Below are 21889 nucleotides of genomic sequence, written 5' to 3'. Positions count from 1 at the left end.
GGGAGGAGAAGAATCCGAATATATATTCACCAAGGTATTTAAGCAATCTGGTCTAGTTTCCCATAGACCTCCACAAGCTGCTCTTTGCTGCTTTTCTGAAATCCTTACTTCAGATTCTACCATGTCATCCAACATCTACTGTTCTGGAAACTATAACTTCCACTCTCTTGGGAGTCACTGCCATACTCCTGTTACCTCATCCACTGCTCTTTACTTTACTGGTGTGAACTGTGGTGATGCTGTCTGCTTGCCCAGCCAAAACAGAACGCGGCTTCTGGACAACTTGCCAGAGACTTGCAGTAAACATTCCAGCTACCAATCATCCAGTTGTGTGCCCAAAACCTGTGAAATTTCTGGCTACTCTTCCACTACGTACTGTGTCTCCAGGCCCTGCAGAGCAACCAGTTGTTTTCCCATCAATTCTTACCTCTCCAGTTCCTGTCAACCATCAATGTGTAATAGACCTCAGAACTATTTGTCCAGTAATTGCTGTTCCCAGAACCACCACTCATATAGCTGTCAGCAGCAGAGCTTCATCTTCTGTGGATATCAACCACTGAATTTTGCATCCAGCACCTGCTATCCTTTGAGATATCTCTCCTATGACTGTGAATCTCTAGATTATGTGTCCAGAAACTTCAGACCCCTGGACCATGTGTCTCATAGTTTTCAATTTGTTCCGTACAGATACAGCAGTTTCCAACCAGCTTGTTTTTCTGTTGGTACTTGGCAATCTCCACTTATTAGAAGATCATGCTGAATTGTCATCCCAGCGTCTTGCCAGATAGCTTTGTAAAGAAGTGTCAACTTTAGGCTGATGAATTGTTCTTTGGCTGATGGATCAATGTGCTTTTAGTTCAGTTACTGTTTTAACCTACATTCTTTTCTTGATCACGTTCTAAGTGATTGTAATTGTTGGCTTATTCACTAGAATATTGTTGCTATAGGCTTCTTGATTCCCCTGCTAGTAACATGTTCTTAAGTAGGAAGAAAAGTTTCCATGGTTATTTTTAAATAAACCTCCTTCAAATGATTTAGAAAATATTATCTTTTTATTATCTCCCATGAAGTTAAAGCCTTTTAGTTTTACTAAATCAAATATATTTAAAGAAACAAAAACAGAGTGTCTGAAAAAAGCTAGCAAGATAGATATTTTCAAGGTCCTGATTGAACATGTGATACTACTTGAGCATTCAGTGTGCATGTGTATTTTCCAACACATAAAAACGGGAATCATGAAGGGCCTTTAATCAGAATAGACTACGTTTCATCACAGTAACTAACAACTTCAAAATTCAAGAAGCTTAAAGTTACAATGGTTCATTTATCACTCATGCTACACATTCATTGTTCCAGCTCCAAAATCATTCTCATTCTAGGATCCAGGAATAAAGGGTCTTTATTATCTTGAATAGTGCTAGTAGAGGCCAGGGGAAGATAGCAAGAGAATCACCCACCAACTCTATATATGTCTCGTAATATATCATTGAACAGAGCAAGTTACGATGGCCACTCTACCTTATAGGGTAAAACACAAAAGGGTTCCATATATTCTAGCTCTAAACAATGGAAAGCACACCATTATTTTTGCCTTGTTAATCAAACTTAAGAAGCACTTCCTCTCCACCGCCTCACAGATTGCTGCGTAGAGAACATCACTATTACTTTGAAGTTATTTCTCTCTTTTATTCATGTATGTAACTAACTAATTAATTCAGTTTTTCCGTGTACTCAGTGGGGGTTTGTTCTTTCTACAAGCAGCTTCTTGTATCCACCATACTGGTCACTTTCAATGTGCTACCATACCATTAATCAATAATCTCCCATGAACACGCGTATGAAAAAATATTATTCTCTTCATTTTTACAAATAAGGAAACTCACATAGGGTAAGAAACTTGCCCAAAGACCCACTTAAGTTGTATTCCAAAGACTTTCCTTTATCCTCCAAATTATTTACAGTCTTTTTCATTTAGGTGGTGATGAATCTGGAAGCCACTTGGAAGTTGTTAATGATTTGGTGACCTTGATCTTCAGCTCCAGGACTGGCAAGACTAAACTGCAAATAAAACTATTTCTTTTCTGCCTCAGCCACAGCTCACCCTTGTCTCTGGGCTGACTAATTCTAATGGTATGTAAACCCACGTCCTCTCTAGATGTCTTACTTCCCATGTAGATGAGAGGAAATACCTTCAACTTATTCAGTTCCTCCAAGTTGAATGTTATATATAAAATTGTATATATATACCACTTATGTAGATTGTAGCAAGTTGTCTAGCCTAAAACAGCCTCCTCTGGTGCATTTATTTTCTTTCTTCTTCTCTGATGCACTCATACAAAATGCAATCGATTTTAAATGAGACCCAATAATAATAATGATAATGAAAATAATAATATTTAATAATAATAATACTAACAAAGATTATAGACTGATGAAAATGATGAAAGCTAACAACTAAATACTAACTATATTTCATAACCTTTGCTTGACTATCTTCATAGCCACCTATGGAGAAAATACTATTATTCACTCCATTTTGAAGATGTGGAAACTGAGTTACAGAAACATTTGGTAGTTAATCGATACTCCAAGTGAGCATCAGAGATAAGATTAGATCCCAGGAAACCTGAGTAGTATTACTGAGCACTTATTCCTAACAACTGCATATGCACTCTTCCAGGAACTAGTGAATGACACATGGGACAGGAAAATACGGGTTAAATAAGAGGAATAATTAGTAATTTGTTGTCAAACAAGACATTTTTCTTAACTACATGGGGTAGAACTATTCATTTTTGACATTAACTTTTAGAGGAGACAGAGATTATGGGAGGTTTATATATGTGCAACATCCGAATTAATTAACAATATTTTTCTTTAGTCTGGTGACTGGAATTTCCTAAATAAGAGCTTTAGCAAATTAGAAAGAAAAGTAACATTTAATTTACATCTACTATGTACCATGTACTTTCTTAGGTATTTTCACGTTTATTGTCTCATCCAATCCTCACAACAGTCCTGCAAAGTATGCGCTATTAGCTCTGGTTTTACATAAGAAAGTACTAAGGTACTGAGAGAGAACAATTTTCCAAGGTTGCACTCTAATAAATATGTTTCAGTAGTATTCAGTAAGAGAGTGATTCATAACTCATTCAGGCACAATCATGACCATTCCATCTCAAAATGCCACTCTTATTCCATCTATATCGCATTCCATTCATGCCGTGTTTTCTGAAAAGGTAAGCACAAATCCAACTCACATTCCTGTCTCTCCACCCACTTATCTTACTATTTTAAAAATGATTTATCTTCATTTACTCCTATTTCCTAAATTTTTGATTTTGCCCATCTGTCCCATTCTGAAACATCGCAAATATAGCTAGAATGTCCACCATTGTGTGTAGACTCAATACTTAAAATTTAGCTGTTATGTAAGTATGTATTTGCATACATTTTGCTTTTTTAAATCATGAAATCACTGTTGCATCATTTAACAGAACTCTGGCAAGTGGAATTAGAACACAATTTTATATAAGGTAGCAAAAAAAGAAGATAAAATTTCATCACGACCTAAAAGGCTAGAAGGTGACCTCTATCATTTTCTTTAAGGGCCATTTACTGGAAACTTTAGTTTCATTTATCTTCTATGTTTACTCTAAAGGATTTTTAACCTTTGGAAAAAATTGGGAAAGAGTTCCATAACTCTTTTTTAATGAGTAGTAAGGAATTTTCTGCCTCATTAGATAAAGGGAGTTTGTTTCTTATTCTTCAGAAAGCATGGGAACTTCTCTGAGTTTCTGATGGCGAGAAAGCTTATTCCTTGAATGTTAAACTTGCCCTAGATACAGAACGCAAACTCCTCAAACTACATAAAGACTATCTGTTAGAGTTACCCATATTTTTCCAACACAGTGCATTAGCTTCCTGTGGCTGCTATAATGGTTTACCACAACACAACAGAAATTTATTCTCTTAAAATTCTGGAAGCCCAAAGTCAAAAATCAGTTTCACTGAACTAGAGGCAGGACTTCAACAGGGCAGATTCCTTCAGGAGTTTCTAGATGAAAATCTGTTCCCCGCCTCTTCCAGCTTCTTGAGGTTGTTAGCATTCCTTCACTTACGACAGCATCACTCCAATCTCTGCTTCTGTCATTGCATTTCCTTCTCTCTGATCTACTGCCTCCTTCTTATATGAACTCCCGTGATTACATCACAAGAGTAATCCACCTCAAGATCCTTAATCACATCTGCAAAGACCTGTTTGACACATAAGGTAATATTCACATGTTCCAGGGACTAGAAGTGGACATCTTGAGGGGGAGAATCTTATTCAGCTTTCCACACATAGAAAATATTATAAATATGAAAATTAATGGAAGGGAAGATCCTTTTAGTAATTAAGTGAAAACAGGGTAATACATATGCTTCTCCAAAGCCTTCAGAGGACAATGCCACCCAAAGGGCAATGGCCTTTACTTTCTCCTAAAACTTACCTTGTTATGAACTTGGTATTTGCTCTGTTACTGATGCTGTCTGCTCAGTCTCTTGCCAAGATGGAGACTAAAGTAGCAGGCTTCTGTAAAGGTATGATTTACAGAAAATGGTGGGTGAACGGGGAGTGATGGTTACCTATGAGTGTGATGAGTGAGTAACAAGGTAAAACATGAAAACAAATGAGAGGAGCTGAGCCAACTTTGCCTTTGCAAATCTCAATGTTCAACTGTTTAGAAGATTATTGTACCGAAATAAATTTAAACATGTTGTAAAGTCTCACGCTGTGAATATTGGTTACAATATGTGATGTTCTACATTACTTATTTTGTTGAATTTACACTAGTGTGAATGATATTAATTTAAAATTCTCTACCATTTAATGCTAAGTTGGAAGACGGGGTATGTAAGATTTACAGCTGACTGACCCATTCTTTCTATGTTTTTGTTTTTCCCTCAAATCTGTTACAAGGAAGCCTAAAATAAAACTCGAGGTAACCATGGCATGATAGAGAGATGCAGAAATAAAGCACCATCAATCTCTGGACTCTGCTATATAACACTGGGATCAAGTAACTTAGTGGAAAGTTGGCTGTCAACAGCCTTATGTATTTATTTCCTATTTTTCCGGCCTCAGCATTGAAAATTTCTACACAAAATTCCAGGGTGCTCTACCACCAAACAATTTGCTGAAAATATGGTTCCCTGATCCTGACCCTTTTCGCCTGAGAGACACTTTACAAGATAGCAAAATGTGGATAATGAAGAGTTGCTTACAGAATAAATTTGTCACTTTTTTTTCTTTTGAGGAAGATTGGCCCTGAGCTAACTGCTGCCAATCCTCCTCTTTTTGCTGAGGAAGACTGGCCCTGAGCTAACATCCGTGCCCATCTTCCTCTGCTTTATAGGTGGGACGCCTACCACAGCATGGCTTGTCAAGCAGTGCCATGTCCGCACCCAAGATCCGAACCAGCAACCCCTGGACCGCCGAGGCAGAACTTGTGAACTTAACTGCTGCGCCACTGGACCGGCCCCTAAATTTGTCACTTTACAGAGTAAATACTGAGAGAACTCTGAGAAAACCCAGATTAAAAAAGAGATGTTTGGAGACTATCTGTATGTTTAAATTGGTATGTATTTTAAAAATCTAGCTGAGAAGCTGAGAATGGGGAGGGAAATCTAATTGTCTTCTGTGAGGACACTGTCTTTTAAAAACTATTCCTGTAGTTTTTCCTACCTGAAGAAGTTGGTACTATCCTTTGTCTGAACTCATCATGTTAATAACGCATTGCTGTTTCCAATTCAATAGACGCTGTTCAGATGAATTACAGTTTGCATTTCAAAACCAAAAAGTCAATTCTTTAGTTTAAATTAAAATCTTAAAACTTTTAAGAAAAATCTTAAAATTTCTTCGGCCTTCACCATAAGAGTGAAAAGTGTTGTTTAATAGGCACGGTGCCTATAAGAACTGTTCAGTCTTTCAAATAAAATTTTTAAACACAGTCAATCCCCTTTGTGGGTCTAAACCGAAAATAACTACATTCTTCAAGAGAGGAATGAAATGAAGCCCGTGTGCATGAAAAAGCAAATGAAGAATAAGTAAAACTTACTTTGGGAGAAATGTAGAAAAATGCTATACATTTGACTGCAACTGGGTTGTATGGCAGAGACAATAGAATGTATAGTGTATAATCTTTGTCAATTAGGAAGGTACAATCTTGAGAAACTGGCCTTCTTTGGTGTTATATAGTGCAGAAGCTTTTTAAGAAAGGGATCTCATAGACTTCTTGGTTACTTAGCAACCACTGACCCATGGGGACAAGTTCATTTTTGGCCTCGTATAGGTCACTAAGTCTCACTGGGATTGCTGTGAATCTTACAGATGGAATTCTCTAAACACATCAGATGAGAAGTTGTCACCAATACGTGGCCTGGCACAGTTAAGAGTATAGCACATATTTGGGGGAAACAGTTTTTTCTCTTGGTAGTTCAATGCTTTACTCTCTCTTTTGAGCGACAATGTGGAGACAGCCAAAGTATTCAGCTTATTTCAGAATATAGGATCAAGTCTGCAGTATTTTGCAGTAGTCAAAAGAGTGGACAAGCACAGCTTCCTTGTTTTGCTTGAATCCTTGTTAACCTTTTAATAACCATGTCACAGAAGCCTATAGACATGTTAACCAGTGATTGACAGATGGGAGTTTGCCCATTAACATTAAAATCACTGTTCACAGAACCTATGGTCTACAGATGACAGCTCATGGGTGATGGTCAAAATGGCTAAATTAGATACCTTGAAGAATCAAAATAAACTTATTTTTATATGAATGTGAAGACGTTAGCAGCTGTAGCTAAACAAGACACTAATGAGATGTTGCTGCGTTGTTGTCCCAGGCAGTGAGAAGGAAGAGAGTCTGGAGACAATCATCAGGGAAGATATAAAAAGTCCTCAGGTCACACAGCCTCACCATACCTTCGCAGCCATCACTGAGCATGCACTCAGGTTCCATGTCTCTTCTGGGCTATCCTGGGGATTGCAGTGGCACATCCTACAGAACTCACTGTTACGTCCCTGTGACTTCCTCTGTTGCTCTTTGCTCCAGTGATGTAAGCCCTACCTTCGGGATCTGCTTACCCAGTAGCTACCAAGGAAATCTCTGGCTTCTGGACAACTGCCAAGAAACCTATGGTGAAGCACCAAGCTGCGACTCTCCCAGCTGTGAGCCCAAGATCTGCACCACAAGTTGTGACCCATCCAACTCCTGTGTGCCCTGCAACTCTCCAACGGTGGGAAAAGTATGCAATGTCTGTGAAACTACCAACATTGGACCCAGCCCCAGCTGTAGCCCATGCACTCAGACCAAGGGGTATGTATCAAATTGCTACACATCCAGCCAATGTACATCTAAAGCTTGCCAGACCATCAGCAATGGCTTCAAATGCTGTGGACAACTTAACTGCTTATCCAAGAATTTCCGACCCCTAAACCACTGCAGATTGGGTAGTTTGGGGTATAGAAGCTACCAAAATCTTGGCTTCATACCCAGTGGCTTCTCACCATCATGTCATATCACCAGCAGATGCCAATCCCAAAATTATTTAACAAGAAATTGCCAATACCCATGTTATGGGCCCATAAGCTGCCAACCGCTGAGCTATTTTTCTAGAAATTTCCGGTCTCTGAGCTGTATACCAAGTACCTTCCCTCCTCTGAGGTATTTATGCAGTGGCTGCAGATCTCTGAATTACTATTGATCAACTTATTGCATATATAGCTGCTGGAAATTGTCCAAGGGGGCAGATTTTACTAAGTAGTCATTTTCTCCAATATTCTGCTGAATTACTTCATGTGTCTTAAGACTCTTACTCATTAACTTCAAATATAACTTCAGGACTTATTAACCACAACCATTATCATCTGCTGGCTTTTTTCTGTTGCTCTGTTAATGCCCTTTGTGCTGAAGGCTCACCTTGAAGGTAGTATTACTGTTTCTGAGATTAACCATGATGAACACACTGAAGAGATTCCACATGAAATGCAACCATTGCCAGGTTTGTAATTTGGGCTATCATTGTCACTTGTCTACCAATGTGATTATCACCTACCTTTCTTGATGAAGTGGAGCCTCCTTGTTTTGACTGCTGATTCCAGCACATTATTTCAGATCCTTTTACTTTCTACCAATAATTTCGTCAACTGCCTAACTAGCAAGCTTGCTACCAAGCTAAGACATAACATTCTTCTAAACGTACTGAGTTGGGCCATTTCATCCTTCCCCTACTGACTGATTATAAGGATGTGCAAACAGCAATGTCCAACTAGAGTTCAAAATCAGAAGACCTTCAGCAAATCTTCTCTTCCAAGGAAGCCATAAAACAGAATTGACTGGCACTCAGCTTTTGTGCTCAATGCCTCGGAGAGAGCCTCAGAAGTGGCAGAAGCACAAAAATTGTTTGTTGAAAGAATAACAAAATACCCTTATAGATTCCTTATGATTAGTGATAATCTATGTTCAGGATTCTGTTATAATCCTCCCCTGATGAATTATTCCTTTCTGATTCCAGAAAAGGTCCTGGCTCCTACCTAATAAATTTCTTTTCAGAAATAATGATTTTCATTATGCCTTATTTCATATTCACTAAAGTTTTATCAGTGTCTGGGCAATATGCACAGCATTGTCAAAGCACTAGTTCACTGCCATTTAGTTTGTATTCTAAATTAAAAATATAAAGTGGATAGAATATGAATTCCCAGGACTTTGTTTTGTTTTGTTTTATTTTTAATACATTAAGTGGTATTTCTCTTAGAGTGTCTGTGGTTGAGATTTATACAGAGAAATTTGGGGAAAACATTTATACAATGAATCAATTTAGTAAAAAGTATATAAAGTATTAAATATACAAATATTTGTACACAAAATATGTATATTTATTGGTTTTGTAGCTAAAGTGTGGTCTTTGGAATAGATTTAATATTGAACCCTCTGAGAAGTGATTTAACTTCTATAAAACAGCTATCCAAAAAATAAAAATACAATCATCTATCTCAGTGGTAAAACATAATATCTATCCTAAGAATTTTTGTAAATAAAAAGTAAGTCATGTTTAAAGTCGAAGCAAATGGTTCCTGGAGATTGGAAGGATCTGAAAGATCATCAGTGTCAATAGTCAATGACTAAAATTAAAACTCATGAAGCATACAAATGGAGCTACCATTTTATTTACTCATTCAGTAGGTCTACTATTATAGGAAAGGCTTATAGAAGGAATACTAATGCATTGCTCCTGCTTGAACACGTCTGGGGACAATCAAGTCACTCCTTTGTGAGTTCATTCAATTTTCAGAGAATTCTATTTGTTGAAAATTTCTTCTTTATATTGAGAAAAATCTAATTGTCCTTAGCAATTATTCATTGACTATATAGGACCAGTTTAATTCCTTTAATATAGAACAGATGCTCAAGTATTTGAAAACAACTCCTATCTGTTTCAGATGTGTATTCAGTTGTCCAAACTAAACATACATTCTTTCTCTTAAGAAATTTTAATAGAAAACCTATTCTTTGAGGTGTTGAATGAAACTCTTTGGGAATATCAAGATTTATAGATCCTGTTCTCGAGAACTATTCAGAGGAGTAATATACTGAAACAAACACAATACTGTCTCAACCATTTTAGGTACAATATAAAAAGAATCAGGGGAAGAACTCTAAAAGAATGAAAGAATGAGAGAATACTTGGTGGAAGAAGTGATCTTGGAGTAATACCTGAATGGCGAGGTGCCTGGGATGCAAAGATGCGAGAAGATGCAAAGGAAAGTAAGTGAGAGTAATGAACACATTTGGAAAGAGACGTAGTTTAGTTTGATTCAAGGAAAGCAAACAGACGATCACCAGTGAAATAATTGAGGGAAAATACAGGACATTAGATTAAGTATCTTGGATATGAAACACTTCCTTAAATAAGAATAAACAAATAATAATTATGAAATGAAAGATTTATAAATATGGCTACATCAAAACCAAAAGCTCCTGATCAGAGAAGATATCATAAAGAAACAAAACATAAGCAAGAGTATGTGTGGGACGTGAGGGGCATATGAGAAGTCGCTGTACCTTCCACTCAATTTTTCTGGAAACTTAAAAGGTAATAAAAGTTAGTTAGAAAATCAAACAAGCAAACAAAAAGGACAAAAAACAAAAGATTGAGAAAAAATATGCAACGTAAAATTACTGCCCAGAATATTTAAGAACTTCTACCAAAAAAAAAAAGGAAAAAGAACAAATGACTCAGAAAATAAACAAAGAATATGAGCAATTACTAATAAAGGAAATACAAATGGTCAACAAACATATTGAAAAATGTTCAACCAAGCAGTAATTAGTAACTATAAAGATATTACTTTTCCCCTCCATTTGGAAACATTTCTAAGTTACTTACATCAACTTAAAAATGTACTCACACACTGAAGGTGGTAACAGAATTTGACAGAGCTGCTCTGGATATGAATATTTAAAATGCACACAATGTATGACCAGGTAATTCCACTTCTTAATAGTTCCCCTGCAGAAATATTCTTTCAAGTTTTACAATATTCATTTCTGCACTGCCCAGATACTGAAAAATTGGAAACAACAGATAAGTCCATCAAAGGAGACTATAAAATAAAATGCAATGTAGTCATTTAATAAATATTTTATAAGAATTTTAAAAAGTGGCATAGATCGCAACAAATTGTATGATGAAAGACATACAAAACAAAAAATGATTTATAAAAATGTGATAAAGTGTGACATGTTTTATGCATAACCACACACAAACATTTCTCTATGCAATATATATATTATATATACACCCAGAGTATTTTTTATAGAATAAACAACTAGAAAAGCACAACCCAAGTTGTTTCAGCTTTGGGGGAGTTTTAGGAATGGTAGTTGTTATTTCTCAAAGTGACTTTTAGTTCAGCTTTGAGCCCCTGTGTAATTAAAACCTAAACAAAATAGCAGTGCTGAGAAATAAAGTTGGTCCCACCCTATAATTTTGTGGAGTACAAAACTAACAACCTTCTGTATGCTACTGTTAATAAAAATGTTGAATAGCAAAGTGAAATAAGCATTAGCCTCTATAGCACATTGCCTTCTAGAAAACCACAGAATGTGAAGATTTATATATATCTGTCCTGTTTGATTTCAGTTAGGCAAAGAATACGCTTAGTAAATAACATACTATGTCCATAGCACCATTGGAAGCTGATTTGTAGAACCCAGTAGAGGTCTTTAAAATTTGCACTTAAAAATTCATAAGTGAATCGCTTCTTTCCCCATACATTTCACTACACAGCTGACAAACACTTTCTGCCTCCTCAATAACAGAGACCATCTATTTTTTCATTTTTTTAACTACTTCTAATTTAAAATATTACTTTCTATAGCTGTGAAAATGTTACAAATCCAAATATAAGCATTCAAGTCTTTTTTTTAAGGCTTATCCCCCCCTTTCATACACAGCAGAGAAAGGAATACAATGAATTCACATGTATATTTACTATCCTAAATGCTATAACTCAAACAAATCTCTACCTTGGAATTTATATGATGCACAATCTACGTAATGGATGATTAAAGTCTCTATTTTAATTCGTACACCTGAAAGTTTATGTGTAGATGACTAACAGTTTACTTTATAATGAAGTTTAAAGAGTAGATAAAGCTACCACATTTGGCATGCTATCAAAGGTGTGAATATTGCATAATTTTCATGTTTATTTCTTTCTACTATCTTAAAACTGTATTATTAGCCAATATCTTTTTGGACCTTTCATTCAAATGCTGTATTTTCTAAAGAATGAGAAATAATTTACATAATTTCTAAGCTCAATGCAAACATTAATAGATTTTTAGGGGGGCTGGCCCGGTGGTGCAGTGGTTAAGTTCGCACGTTCCGCTTCTCAGTGGCCTGGGGTTCGCTGGTTCGGATCCCAGGTGTGGACATGGCACTGCTTGGCACACCATGCTGTGGTAGGCGTCCCACATATAAGGTAGAGGAAGATGGGCACGGATGTTAGCTCAGGGCCAGTCTTCCTCAGCAAAAAGAGGAGGACTGGCAGTAGCTAGCTCAGGGCTACTCTTCCTCAAAATAAATAAATAAATAAAATAAACAATAAAAATAGATTTTTAAATTTTTTGTTCTATTGAATTTCTTATTTATGTCTTTTTCTTTGAGCTCTGCATGAAATGCTTATCAAAGTTCTCAATATACAGCTACTGTGATACACATAATTCGCTTAAGGAAAATGAATCTCATCTATCAGGAAGCCTTGATGAATAGTGGTCTCACATGACAGTTCAATTAACCATACTGTCACTCCCAATATCACGAAAGAATATTTCAAAACCATGCAACTCTATATGTATTCATAACTACCAACACTGTACGGTCTGTGTTAAAATTTCCACCCACACTAGTGCCTGCTGAAATCATATTTCCTAGATTCACTTCAGGAGTGAATCAGAAGTGAAGTAAATCCTTGATCAGATGTGTGTATGTGTTGTCTCAGAGCTAATAAAATTATTTCATCAACTACTTTACTATGCTCACTGTGCCTGTTCTTTTTGTCTTTTGTTTTAATGTGATTGACAGTTGGTACTCAGCAAATTACTGAGCTGTGTGTCTATAGTCAGGTCACTGACAGATCAGAAGAGAATGGAAGCTCAGATTTCGCCTTTGTTTACTGCACCTTACAGTCAGGAGTCCTGAAAACTCTAGATGATGTGATTGTTGCCTGCTGTCATTCCAGGGCCTCACATATGTAAAGGGAATATTATTCAAAACTAGGAAGTAATTCTCTTAATTTTTTTTAAATCAAAAATATACGACTTCCAAATATACACTTAGATTCTGTTACCTAAAAGAATGATGTTAAAGTTTCTTTATCTAAAGAATAAAGATTCTAAATCCGGAATTACTTCTTTCAAGAAATAAAGAGTAAAGATTTCAAGTTCAGAATCCTTTCTTTCAAGAAACAATTATGATGAAAATAATTATTCTTGTCATTATTGCTACTTTTCACTGTGAACCATTTCTCATCTGGAGTGTGGGCACTGAGAATGGGGGGGTTAAAAATTGTACTACCAGAGTCTGCCCTTTCTTATCAATCTGCATCTTTTCTCAGTCATCTCTCATAAGTAATAGACTTTTCTGAGCTCATCTCTCTCAGACTGGGGAAAACATTGGCTCTTTGTACTACAAAGACCAGGTGCCATATGAATCTTGATTCACTTTGAGGAATATCTGTTGGCCTACGGACTCAAAGAAATATACTAAGGCTTCTTTGATGGTATATTTATTGTGTGTGGCCTTATGATTCACATATCATGAGTGCAGCAGGGTGATTTGCAGAACTTGAATTTTAATCCTGAATCTGCCCCTTACATGTTGTACAGCCTAAGCTGTCCTTTACCCCTGTGAGCCTTTATAAAGTGAGAATTAAGTGAGAAAGTACATAAGATGCTCTGACCCAGTGCCTGAGAATAGTGCTCAACAAATGGCAGTAAATTCTATTATGTTGAAAAGCAAAGAGACCCTGGAACTCACCAACACTACAGGCTTTTTTCTGTAGATAGTATGATAGAGAACCAGAACCCAAGGTCCTAGAGCGAGTCAGTTACTTGGGAAACTAGAATCAGAATCCAGATTCCCTTTGCTCTAGTCCAGCGTATTAGCAGGACAGACTTTTTCCTCACTAGTTCCTATGAGGAGTGAATTTCCCCTAAATACCCTTCTAACTCCTCTTTAATCCTTTACTCATTCAGCTTCTGGAGCGGGGGTGGGGGACAATAACCTTTATGATTGATAAATGTGAGAAGAATAACTGGGCATGTGCCTTTCAGCCTTGACCTTCTCTCTCTTGGGAGTTTCTCTTCCTTCATGTACAAACTGCCCGCCAGATGATGGTCCCACGGCTTTCTCCACGATGGGAAATTTCTCCCGGACCCCTGCTGCCCTGATGTGGATAAATCTGATTCTACGGTTCAGTGTTAGCAAGCCCATTTGTTTTAATAGACCTAACTCTACAACTTGACCTCTGTCAGTAATAAAGGTGATATGTGTACCTACCTGTAATTTATTTCAGTTTCAATTTTTAAGTGCACAGAACCCACTTAGTAATAAGGAGTAGTCTCTCAGAACCCCAACATAACGTTTTCTAAAATAAGTCATCCAGCTTATCACTTAACAGAAGATTATCTATACCCTATGAAATAACTCACTAATGAATATATGTACTACAAAATGCAACCAGGATGCAATTATTTTAAACAGAGTTCATGGTGTAAAGTAAATCAGATAACAGTGCTGCATTCCATTATGGCTTTTTCCATTGTGGTTATCATATTAGGAAGCAAACTGAACTTGCAATTAGAAAATATTTGATAGAAGACCCTTACATTTTTTTAACTCAGTGTTATGAGTAGAAGCAATAAATGATGGAACAGGAAGTGTATGAAGAGAGCACGTATCTTTTAGACCCAATAAAGTTATTATGAAACACCCAACATTGTCACTCCAAGATCAGATTGCGCCATTTACACTTCATTTGAAGAAACTAAAGGAAAGATGCCAAGAACAGCAAGTCTCCAGTGTATATAACCTTTCACTCTAGGCTAAGACATTGTCCTGAAGTAATGAATCATATGAATTTCCATTCTACGACACACAGAGCAAGAGAGTACGTGGCAATGAATCAAATGGGTAATACCTACAGAAGAAAAATATTTTAAAAATTGGATACAAGACAGAAGTAAGATCTTTGGAGAGAACATTATAGAGCTTATAAATTGTGTTCCTGATCTTTTATAAATTTGAGGAAAGTAGTGTAGCATGGGAATAAACAAGTTTTCAAACAAAAGGCTAACTTGAGTCAACAGAGCTCTTAATTTCTGGCTTGGAACACACAGCATGTGTCACCACCATTGACAATGAGAGAAGAGGGTAGAGGAGGCAGGGGGGGAAGGAGGGAGATGTGAGGGACTGGGGAGGGAGAGAAAGAGAGAGAGGGAAAGGGATGGGGATAAAAGTGGAAGGTTGGTGGAAAAAGAAAGAGAAGGGAAAGGAAGGGGATTGCTCAACCCTTTTCCAGAAACCCCCCTTCCTGCCCCCACATGAGAATCATTAACATGAAAACTCATAACCTTGACATCCCAGTAAACTAGAGTCCCTCAAACTGGAAACCAGTCAATTGCATCCTGCCCCGGGCCTCCTTCCCATGGTGGTCCACATGTAACCCCCAGACTTCCATCTCCTTCATGCTTATAAATGTGAGTCACAAGTGAAGTCTGAATTCCTACTAAAGCCAACAGATCCTTTGAAAATTATCCTGCAACAAGATAAAGGCAGTAACTATGCTAACTTTATGAATAATTGTGAATAAATATGTTTGCTTATAGATATGTGTGTATAAGTACACATTTATTCCTTTTTTATCATGATTCTTAAACTTCTGTGTGTATCCAGAAGTCATAGCTCTACTGCTTTCGGAAATACTTATTTACCACTTCTTCTGTTTTAATTATCTGTTTAACACTTGGGCATAGCAACCGTAAGAAGTGTGTCATCTCCATAACTTAGAAAACTAATGATAAAGAAGAGAGAACTTAATCAGGATACATGTTTTCTTTTCTTCTTGTCTCTCTTGAAATGCAGGTAATGGAGATTTTAAGCACCACAGCACAATCCTGCCTGAAACATAGAACATCTACATTTCTCATTGCTTTCGGGTAAAATATAGTGCTCTTATAAAATATTAATAGAAACATAGTATAAAAACATTTCCACTAACCTGGTGTGACAGCTCTGTTCGACAGAAATGGTTGTGGCAGTTTTCAAGGAAGCTATTGCTGCTCATTCCAGAAGAAGCATAAACTCATTGGCCTAAATAGCTCCTAACCAACCTGATTGCAAAACAAAGATTTCAGGTGATGACAGTTAAACCAAACACCAAACCAGCCCAAATCTTTCTTCGCTAATTTAAATATAGGCCCCAATTTTATTTTTTTAATTCCAATGAAATCCATGTTCTATCCTAATCAAGAGTAAGCAGACCTCAACCCAGAGTCCTAAGCCCTGAAGTTCTATTGTTTCCAATAGTTACTAAACAACATTTCATGTAATCAACATCTATTTACCAAGTTTCATTATTTTATTCTATACATGAATATTTTGAGATATTTGGCATTATTTCCTTGTAAGAAACTTTAGAAATGTCGATGCAACGTGTTCTAAAATAAGCTGGTAAAGGCAGAGGGTTGTCATGATCACTGGCCAAAGGGGTGGCGGTGTCAGTGGACAAGGTTTTTGGAGACAGTGTGTTGATTTTAAAATGTCTGTGCCTGATCCCATGGAGGGCCCTATCCACTTTTCCACCCTGTCAGAGAACATGGAACAAAAAACAATTCCAGCCAAGTCATTTATGTCCATGTCTTTAAAATACAAAACCAATGAATTTTTTAAGTGAACAGTCTTTCAACTTTTCTGGATAAAAACTAAAGGCCATTTGGATGGTTACCTGGTGACCTCTGGGAGCATGCATGTTTGTGGGAAGTGGCTATAGTGTGGCCTGTCACTGCGGCAACAACAGATGGTTGGGGACAATGGAACTTGGCTTGGGGTCAGGGGACCATTCTCCAGTTCTATTTTCTGCTAAATAGTAGTGTGACTAAGACAAAAACACATTTTTCTCCCTGGGTCTCAGTTTTCCTACCAGTGAAATGTGGAGGCTGAACTAATGAAGCCTTGTACATCTAAAATATGATGATACTATCATTCTAGATATAATCTGTGTTAAAATCCTTTATGGTGTGTGACCATGCCTTCCTTCCATATGTTACCTTCCCAAACTACTTATCAGGATCCATCCAAGCTTAGCCAATGCCTTTTAATGATACAGGTGTATTCTAATTACATGTGGCAAATAAACTGTTAAATCATGAGAGATGCATTTAGTTCTGTACATCCTAATCATCAAATTGCCAAGAGTTACCTATGAAAGCTTTACATCAAACCTATGTGTTTCCTCAAGACCCTGCATTTTGGCTAACACTAGTCTACGTTTGAAGGGAAGGAAAATAAAGGAAACACACATAGGAGATCTGAATTTCCTCCATGAGCTAATTTTCTGAGATGAAGCTGCAAACTGCAGTCATTTTAACTCAGAAATTCCACCCTTCTTGTAAAACATGTACCTCTAAGTACACTGGTAAAACCTGCCTTGGCCCCCAGGCTAGATTGTTAAAGCGTTTCACTAGACACCAGCCCCTGACGTCTGACGGATCACATTTCACAACTGCATAAACTAATGTCATAATAAGGTAATAATAAGGTAGACCCTAGTGTTGACTATTTAATTTCTACAACTTATTAATCTTTTAAAAGAGTAAAATAATAATAAGTGTGACATATTTTTGTAAGCAATATGTTAACTTGGGTTTGGTTGAGCTGGCATCGGGACTTCTTTCAACAGTTGGTGAAAAGGATTACTGATTCATACGTTCCTTCCTCATTGAAGATCCAGAGGTATTGCTGTTTATTTTTAAAAGTATAAAATAAAAGGAAAACACAAGGAAAGGAAAGGCACGCTGATGGAAACAATCGTCATACGTAGAAACTCAAGGAATGCTGAAGATGAAATGTTTATTGTAACCAAGCACCAGAATATAATCTGATCACAGGGTCAGATAGGGGAGCAGAAAAAGACTCCACAAATAGATTATCTTCAAATGGCGCAATTTTTTACTGGCTATGAAGCAAAGTATAGAATTTTTATTTGGTTTCTAACACTGTTGCACAAATTTTGGTTGCTAGATTACTCTAAGTAATGATCTTTCAATGTAAAGTAGGAACGAGTAGATTTTTTTTCTCTCTCTTGATTTACTCTTGCCTGGAGGCAACATTAGTTGCAAAATAACATATCTGAGAAACAAATTTTAATAGTGCATGATTGCTTTAAGCTAATTTCTCAGCAACCAGGTCACATTGCCAAGATCCCTGCTTTTGACCCTCACTCTAATTGGAGATAATCGTGTGGGATATTCTTGTTGCTTTTTAAGCATTTTACTTCTAGAACTGTTGCTGAGCATCACTCTGCCCACATAGTTACCTTATTTGATGAAAGGGCAACGTTAACATGTTCTAGACCTCACTTGGATATTGAATTTGTTGTTATCTATCAACTATGGATCCAGAATGATTAGAGAATGACCATTTGGGAGTTTAATTTCTTTTCCTGAATGTATAAGGTATGACTGGCATTTTGGTGACTGCTCAGGGTCCATGCAGAAAAACAGAAACCATGACAATTAATTATACAGAATTGGTTAAACAAGTATTAGAGGACTGAAATGGCAACAGGAAATGTCAAGTTGATAGGGTTAGTAACTGCAGGGAGCAGCCCCAGCCCTAGGACTAGGGGACAAAGAGAGGAAGTTGGGGTTGTTAGAACCCAGAAGCTCTAGAGTGAGACTCAGACCTTTGAAGTGGCGCGCTGGTTTCCTTATGGAACTTGAAAGACCCTTTCGAGCTGGGACCCAGACCTCTGAGGAGAGGGCATTGCCACTCAGCAGCACTGTCTCTCTGGAGGAATGGGGAGGCAGGGTTTAGTGGGGTAGTTCTCCAATTCAGAAGGTGAAAGGAGGAGATTGGAGCCAACTGCCATTGCCAAGGTGATGTTAACAGGACAGAAAGCATAAACAGAAAGGAGAAGTCAGTTCTCTTCCTACTCCTCCAGCCTTCTAATTGCCCTCTAGCGCCCCCTGTTGACATAACCTACAGGGAACAGTTGACAGAGGACAAATGTGGTTTTCAGATTCTCAGCTATACCATCCCAAAGCAGAGTATAGAATGTAGACCTAAAACTAAGAGACAATACCTTAATCACCATCACAGACTGACTCTGTGCTTTTCTAAATGAACTTTAAGTGTCTATGCTATATACTTGTCATTTTAGACTCCATCTATAAAGTCATAAGTGTGTGTAATGTGGTGCATCTGGCAGAAGATTTTGGCTTTTTCTTAAAGAAAAGAATACTTTAGGCCTTTGCTTTAACTCTTCTCTGAGGGCCCGTGCGATGGGTCACCACTCCATAGCCATATCAGAAAAGAAACTCTTGCAAGAGCTTCAGGATAGACACTTATTATAATGAATGCCTCTTTAAAGAATTATAATATCATTTTAGTGTAAAAGAAGCCTGTTTCTAAAGCAAGAGCAGCCCTTTATTAAAAACAAACAAATAAAATATAGGCAGCCGATCAGAATTGTATGACCTCATATTAGTTATCTGGTAAAACTTTCATATCTTCTGAATCCCTCCTACATGTTTCTGTAGGGCCTTAGACTTTTGTTATCACAGCAATTGATCTGGATTTCTTTGTTACGGTTTAATGACGGTCAACAATATAGCATCCTTTTTCCTCAGCAACTTTGGAACCAATAGAAAAATAAGACAAAAAGGTAGGCAAATGAGAGTAAACTGCCACTTTTGCTACTAAAGCAATTATACTTTGAGAAGGGGGCTTTTATCTGAAGGTAAGTGGCGTTCCTGATAGGAAGTCCAGAATTAGACAGACTGATGCCTCTGATAGCAGACAACGCTGGTCCACTGGAGGCCAAATCAACATTTACAAGAGAAGCAGGGCAAGAACAGAAGCCCCCAGACAAGAAGGAGAGGAGATAATAAGCAAGGCATGCCCATTTACTCATCCAAATGCAATAATCAGACGGAAATCTCTCTCTATCTGCCAGAAGGGCAGAGGGAGGCCAGGAGCTTAACCCTGGTGGAACTCTTGCCACATGGAAGTAAACACCAAGAGCTGAGAGAAGTCACTTTCCATGTCCTCTAACCACGCTAGACCGTAAATTCTGTGGAAACAGTGACAATATCTGTCTTGCCATCAAATTTCAATGCCTAGGTCAATATTTAGCAATTAATAATACCTTAATAAACATTTGTTGAATGAGTGAGGGGATTAATTCTTGTTTAGGTAGAAATTAATACTTGGAAAACTTACGTTCAAATCCTGGTCTGGTACTAACTAGTAGTGTTAATTTTGACGAGTCATTTGACATCTCTAGACCTCCATCACTCATCTGTCACATGGTGTTGTAAGCTTAACTGTAAATGAATTCTGAGATCCATTCCAGTTCCACAATTCTATGAGTCTTCTCTATCATTAATCCTCTGGATAATCTCTGGCTGATTTTGTAATCGTGGAGCCCGTGGCATAAATAAATGCTAAAATAAACAGGTTTAGTGAGTAGCCAGAAACAAATGGGCTGACTCGATATATAGGGTTGCCCTTCATTTTCCATCCTCTTGATATTTTATTCTTCATGGAGATTGTACCAGAGGTTAGAAAACAGTACTATTAACCTGGACGCTGCCTTCCATGTGTCTTCTCTGGTCTTTAGTAAAATATTGGAATCCCATTGCAGTATCTTGGTACAGCTGTACGGTGATCAACATGGAATCCTATAAAAGAGTATGATTACTAAGGGAGATTTTTGCAGGATGCAGTGTGGATTAGAAGGAATAGCCTAAAAAAGAGAGACAGAACTTCTGTGCTCCCCTCACACCTTGTAACTAACTCTTTGGGAATTTGTGGAAGTCATTAAAACTCTCAGACACTCAGTTTTCTCCTTTATAAAATAAGAGACTAGAATGCATCTCTATATTGTCTTTCAAGCACAGCATTCAACAATTCAGAAGAACTCAATGTTCTCTGAAGAACTGAATGTATTTCTATAGCTAAAGATTTGCCAGCAGAAACACAAATTTTAAATCTTGAGATATTTTTTCCTGATTAGACAGACAAAAATAAAAGACTACAAGTACCACTGTTGTTAGGTTTTGCTGGGAGTTAAATTTATACAGAGCCGTTTTAAAGGTGATTTTTCATTAGCTGTTAAAATTTAGAATACGTAGAGTCTTTGGATTGGCACCCCCACACCTAGGTGCAGTAGAGAGTAGGAGTCAAACACAGTCTCTGGAACTGAACTGGCTGGGCTTGGATTGTAGTCCTTCCATCATATGGCCTTGGACCATTTATTTTGCTTCTCCATGGTCAGTTTCCTCATCTATTAGGAGCAATTTCAGTAATAGGGATTACAATGTTATCTACTCCATCGAGTGGTTGAAAGAGCTAAATGAGTCAATATAAATGTTTTGGAGAGCTTATAAATGTAGCAGGTATAAAGTAGCCATTAAGTAAATGTTAGCTGCTATTATTATTATTATTGATGAATGTGTGCACATGTTCACAGAACACATGTTTGTGGATTTTTATTCAACAGTGCCTTTAAGGCAAATAGAAAGAAATCAGCTAATAGTGTTTAACTTGTATCAATAATGGAATTAAGATAGGAAGGTGAGAGAAGTTGGATAACTAATATGTGATGCCAACTCTCTCAAAGCCAGCCATAGGGACATAACTGAAGAGAGGAAGGGATGGGGATACAACTGAGAAAAGTATGTAGAAACTCTGAGAAACACCTGGGGAATAAGAAGATGATTTTGTCCACATGTAGGAAAATGACAACTTAGAGCAGAACATTCGGTCCCAAAAATAGAGAGAGAAAAAGGTCAGAGGATATTGATTTATTTGTGCACTGTTCTTACTTCTAAATGTTCTAAATGGAAGGATTGTTACCTGCCCCATGACAGAAAAGATACAGCAACAACAGCTCAACACCTTCATGGAGATCAGATGGAAGGTGGATAAACCAAATCCAACAAGGGAGGATCTTGAAAAGACCAATGATGATACTATACCACACACTAAGAAATGTAAGTTTTTTCAACTTTATGCCCCATAAAAGAATAAAGAGGCAAACTAATTAATTTATAAT

The 21889-nt window shown here is 37.3% G+C and overlaps 1 protein-coding gene across 1 annotated transcript; it reads left to right on the top strand.

Moving 5' to 3' along the window:
- The first annotated feature begins 6962 nt into the window (after nt 1-6962).
- LOC124231342 (keratin-associated protein 24-1-like) lies at nt 6963-8600 on the top strand. Its single transcript, XM_046648097.1, has one exon. It carries the CDS (start codon nt 6985-6987, stop codon nt 7744-7746), a length of 762 nt encoding a protein of 253 aa, XP_046504053.1. The 5' UTR covers nt 6963-6984; the 3' UTR covers nt 7747-8600.
- The last annotated feature ends 13289 nt before the right edge of the window (nt 8601-21889 follow it).

The sequence above is a fragment of the Equus quagga genome, chromosome 21 (assembly GCF_021613505.1).
Source record: "Equus quagga isolate Etosha38 chromosome 21, UCLA_HA_Equagga_1.0, whole genome shotgun sequence".
Classification (NCBI taxonomy): Eukaryota; Metazoa; Chordata; class Mammalia; order Perissodactyla; family Equidae; genus Equus; species Equus quagga.
Note: the sequence above shows the minus strand (reverse complement) of the source record. Positions and strands in the feature narration are given on the sequence as shown.

Bases quoted from the DNA above. Each gene is read 5' to 3' on its own strand.
- LOC124231342 (XM_046648097.1), top strand. From the start codon at position 6,985: ATGCACTCAGGTTCCATGTCTCTTCTGGGCTATCCTGGGGATTGCAGT.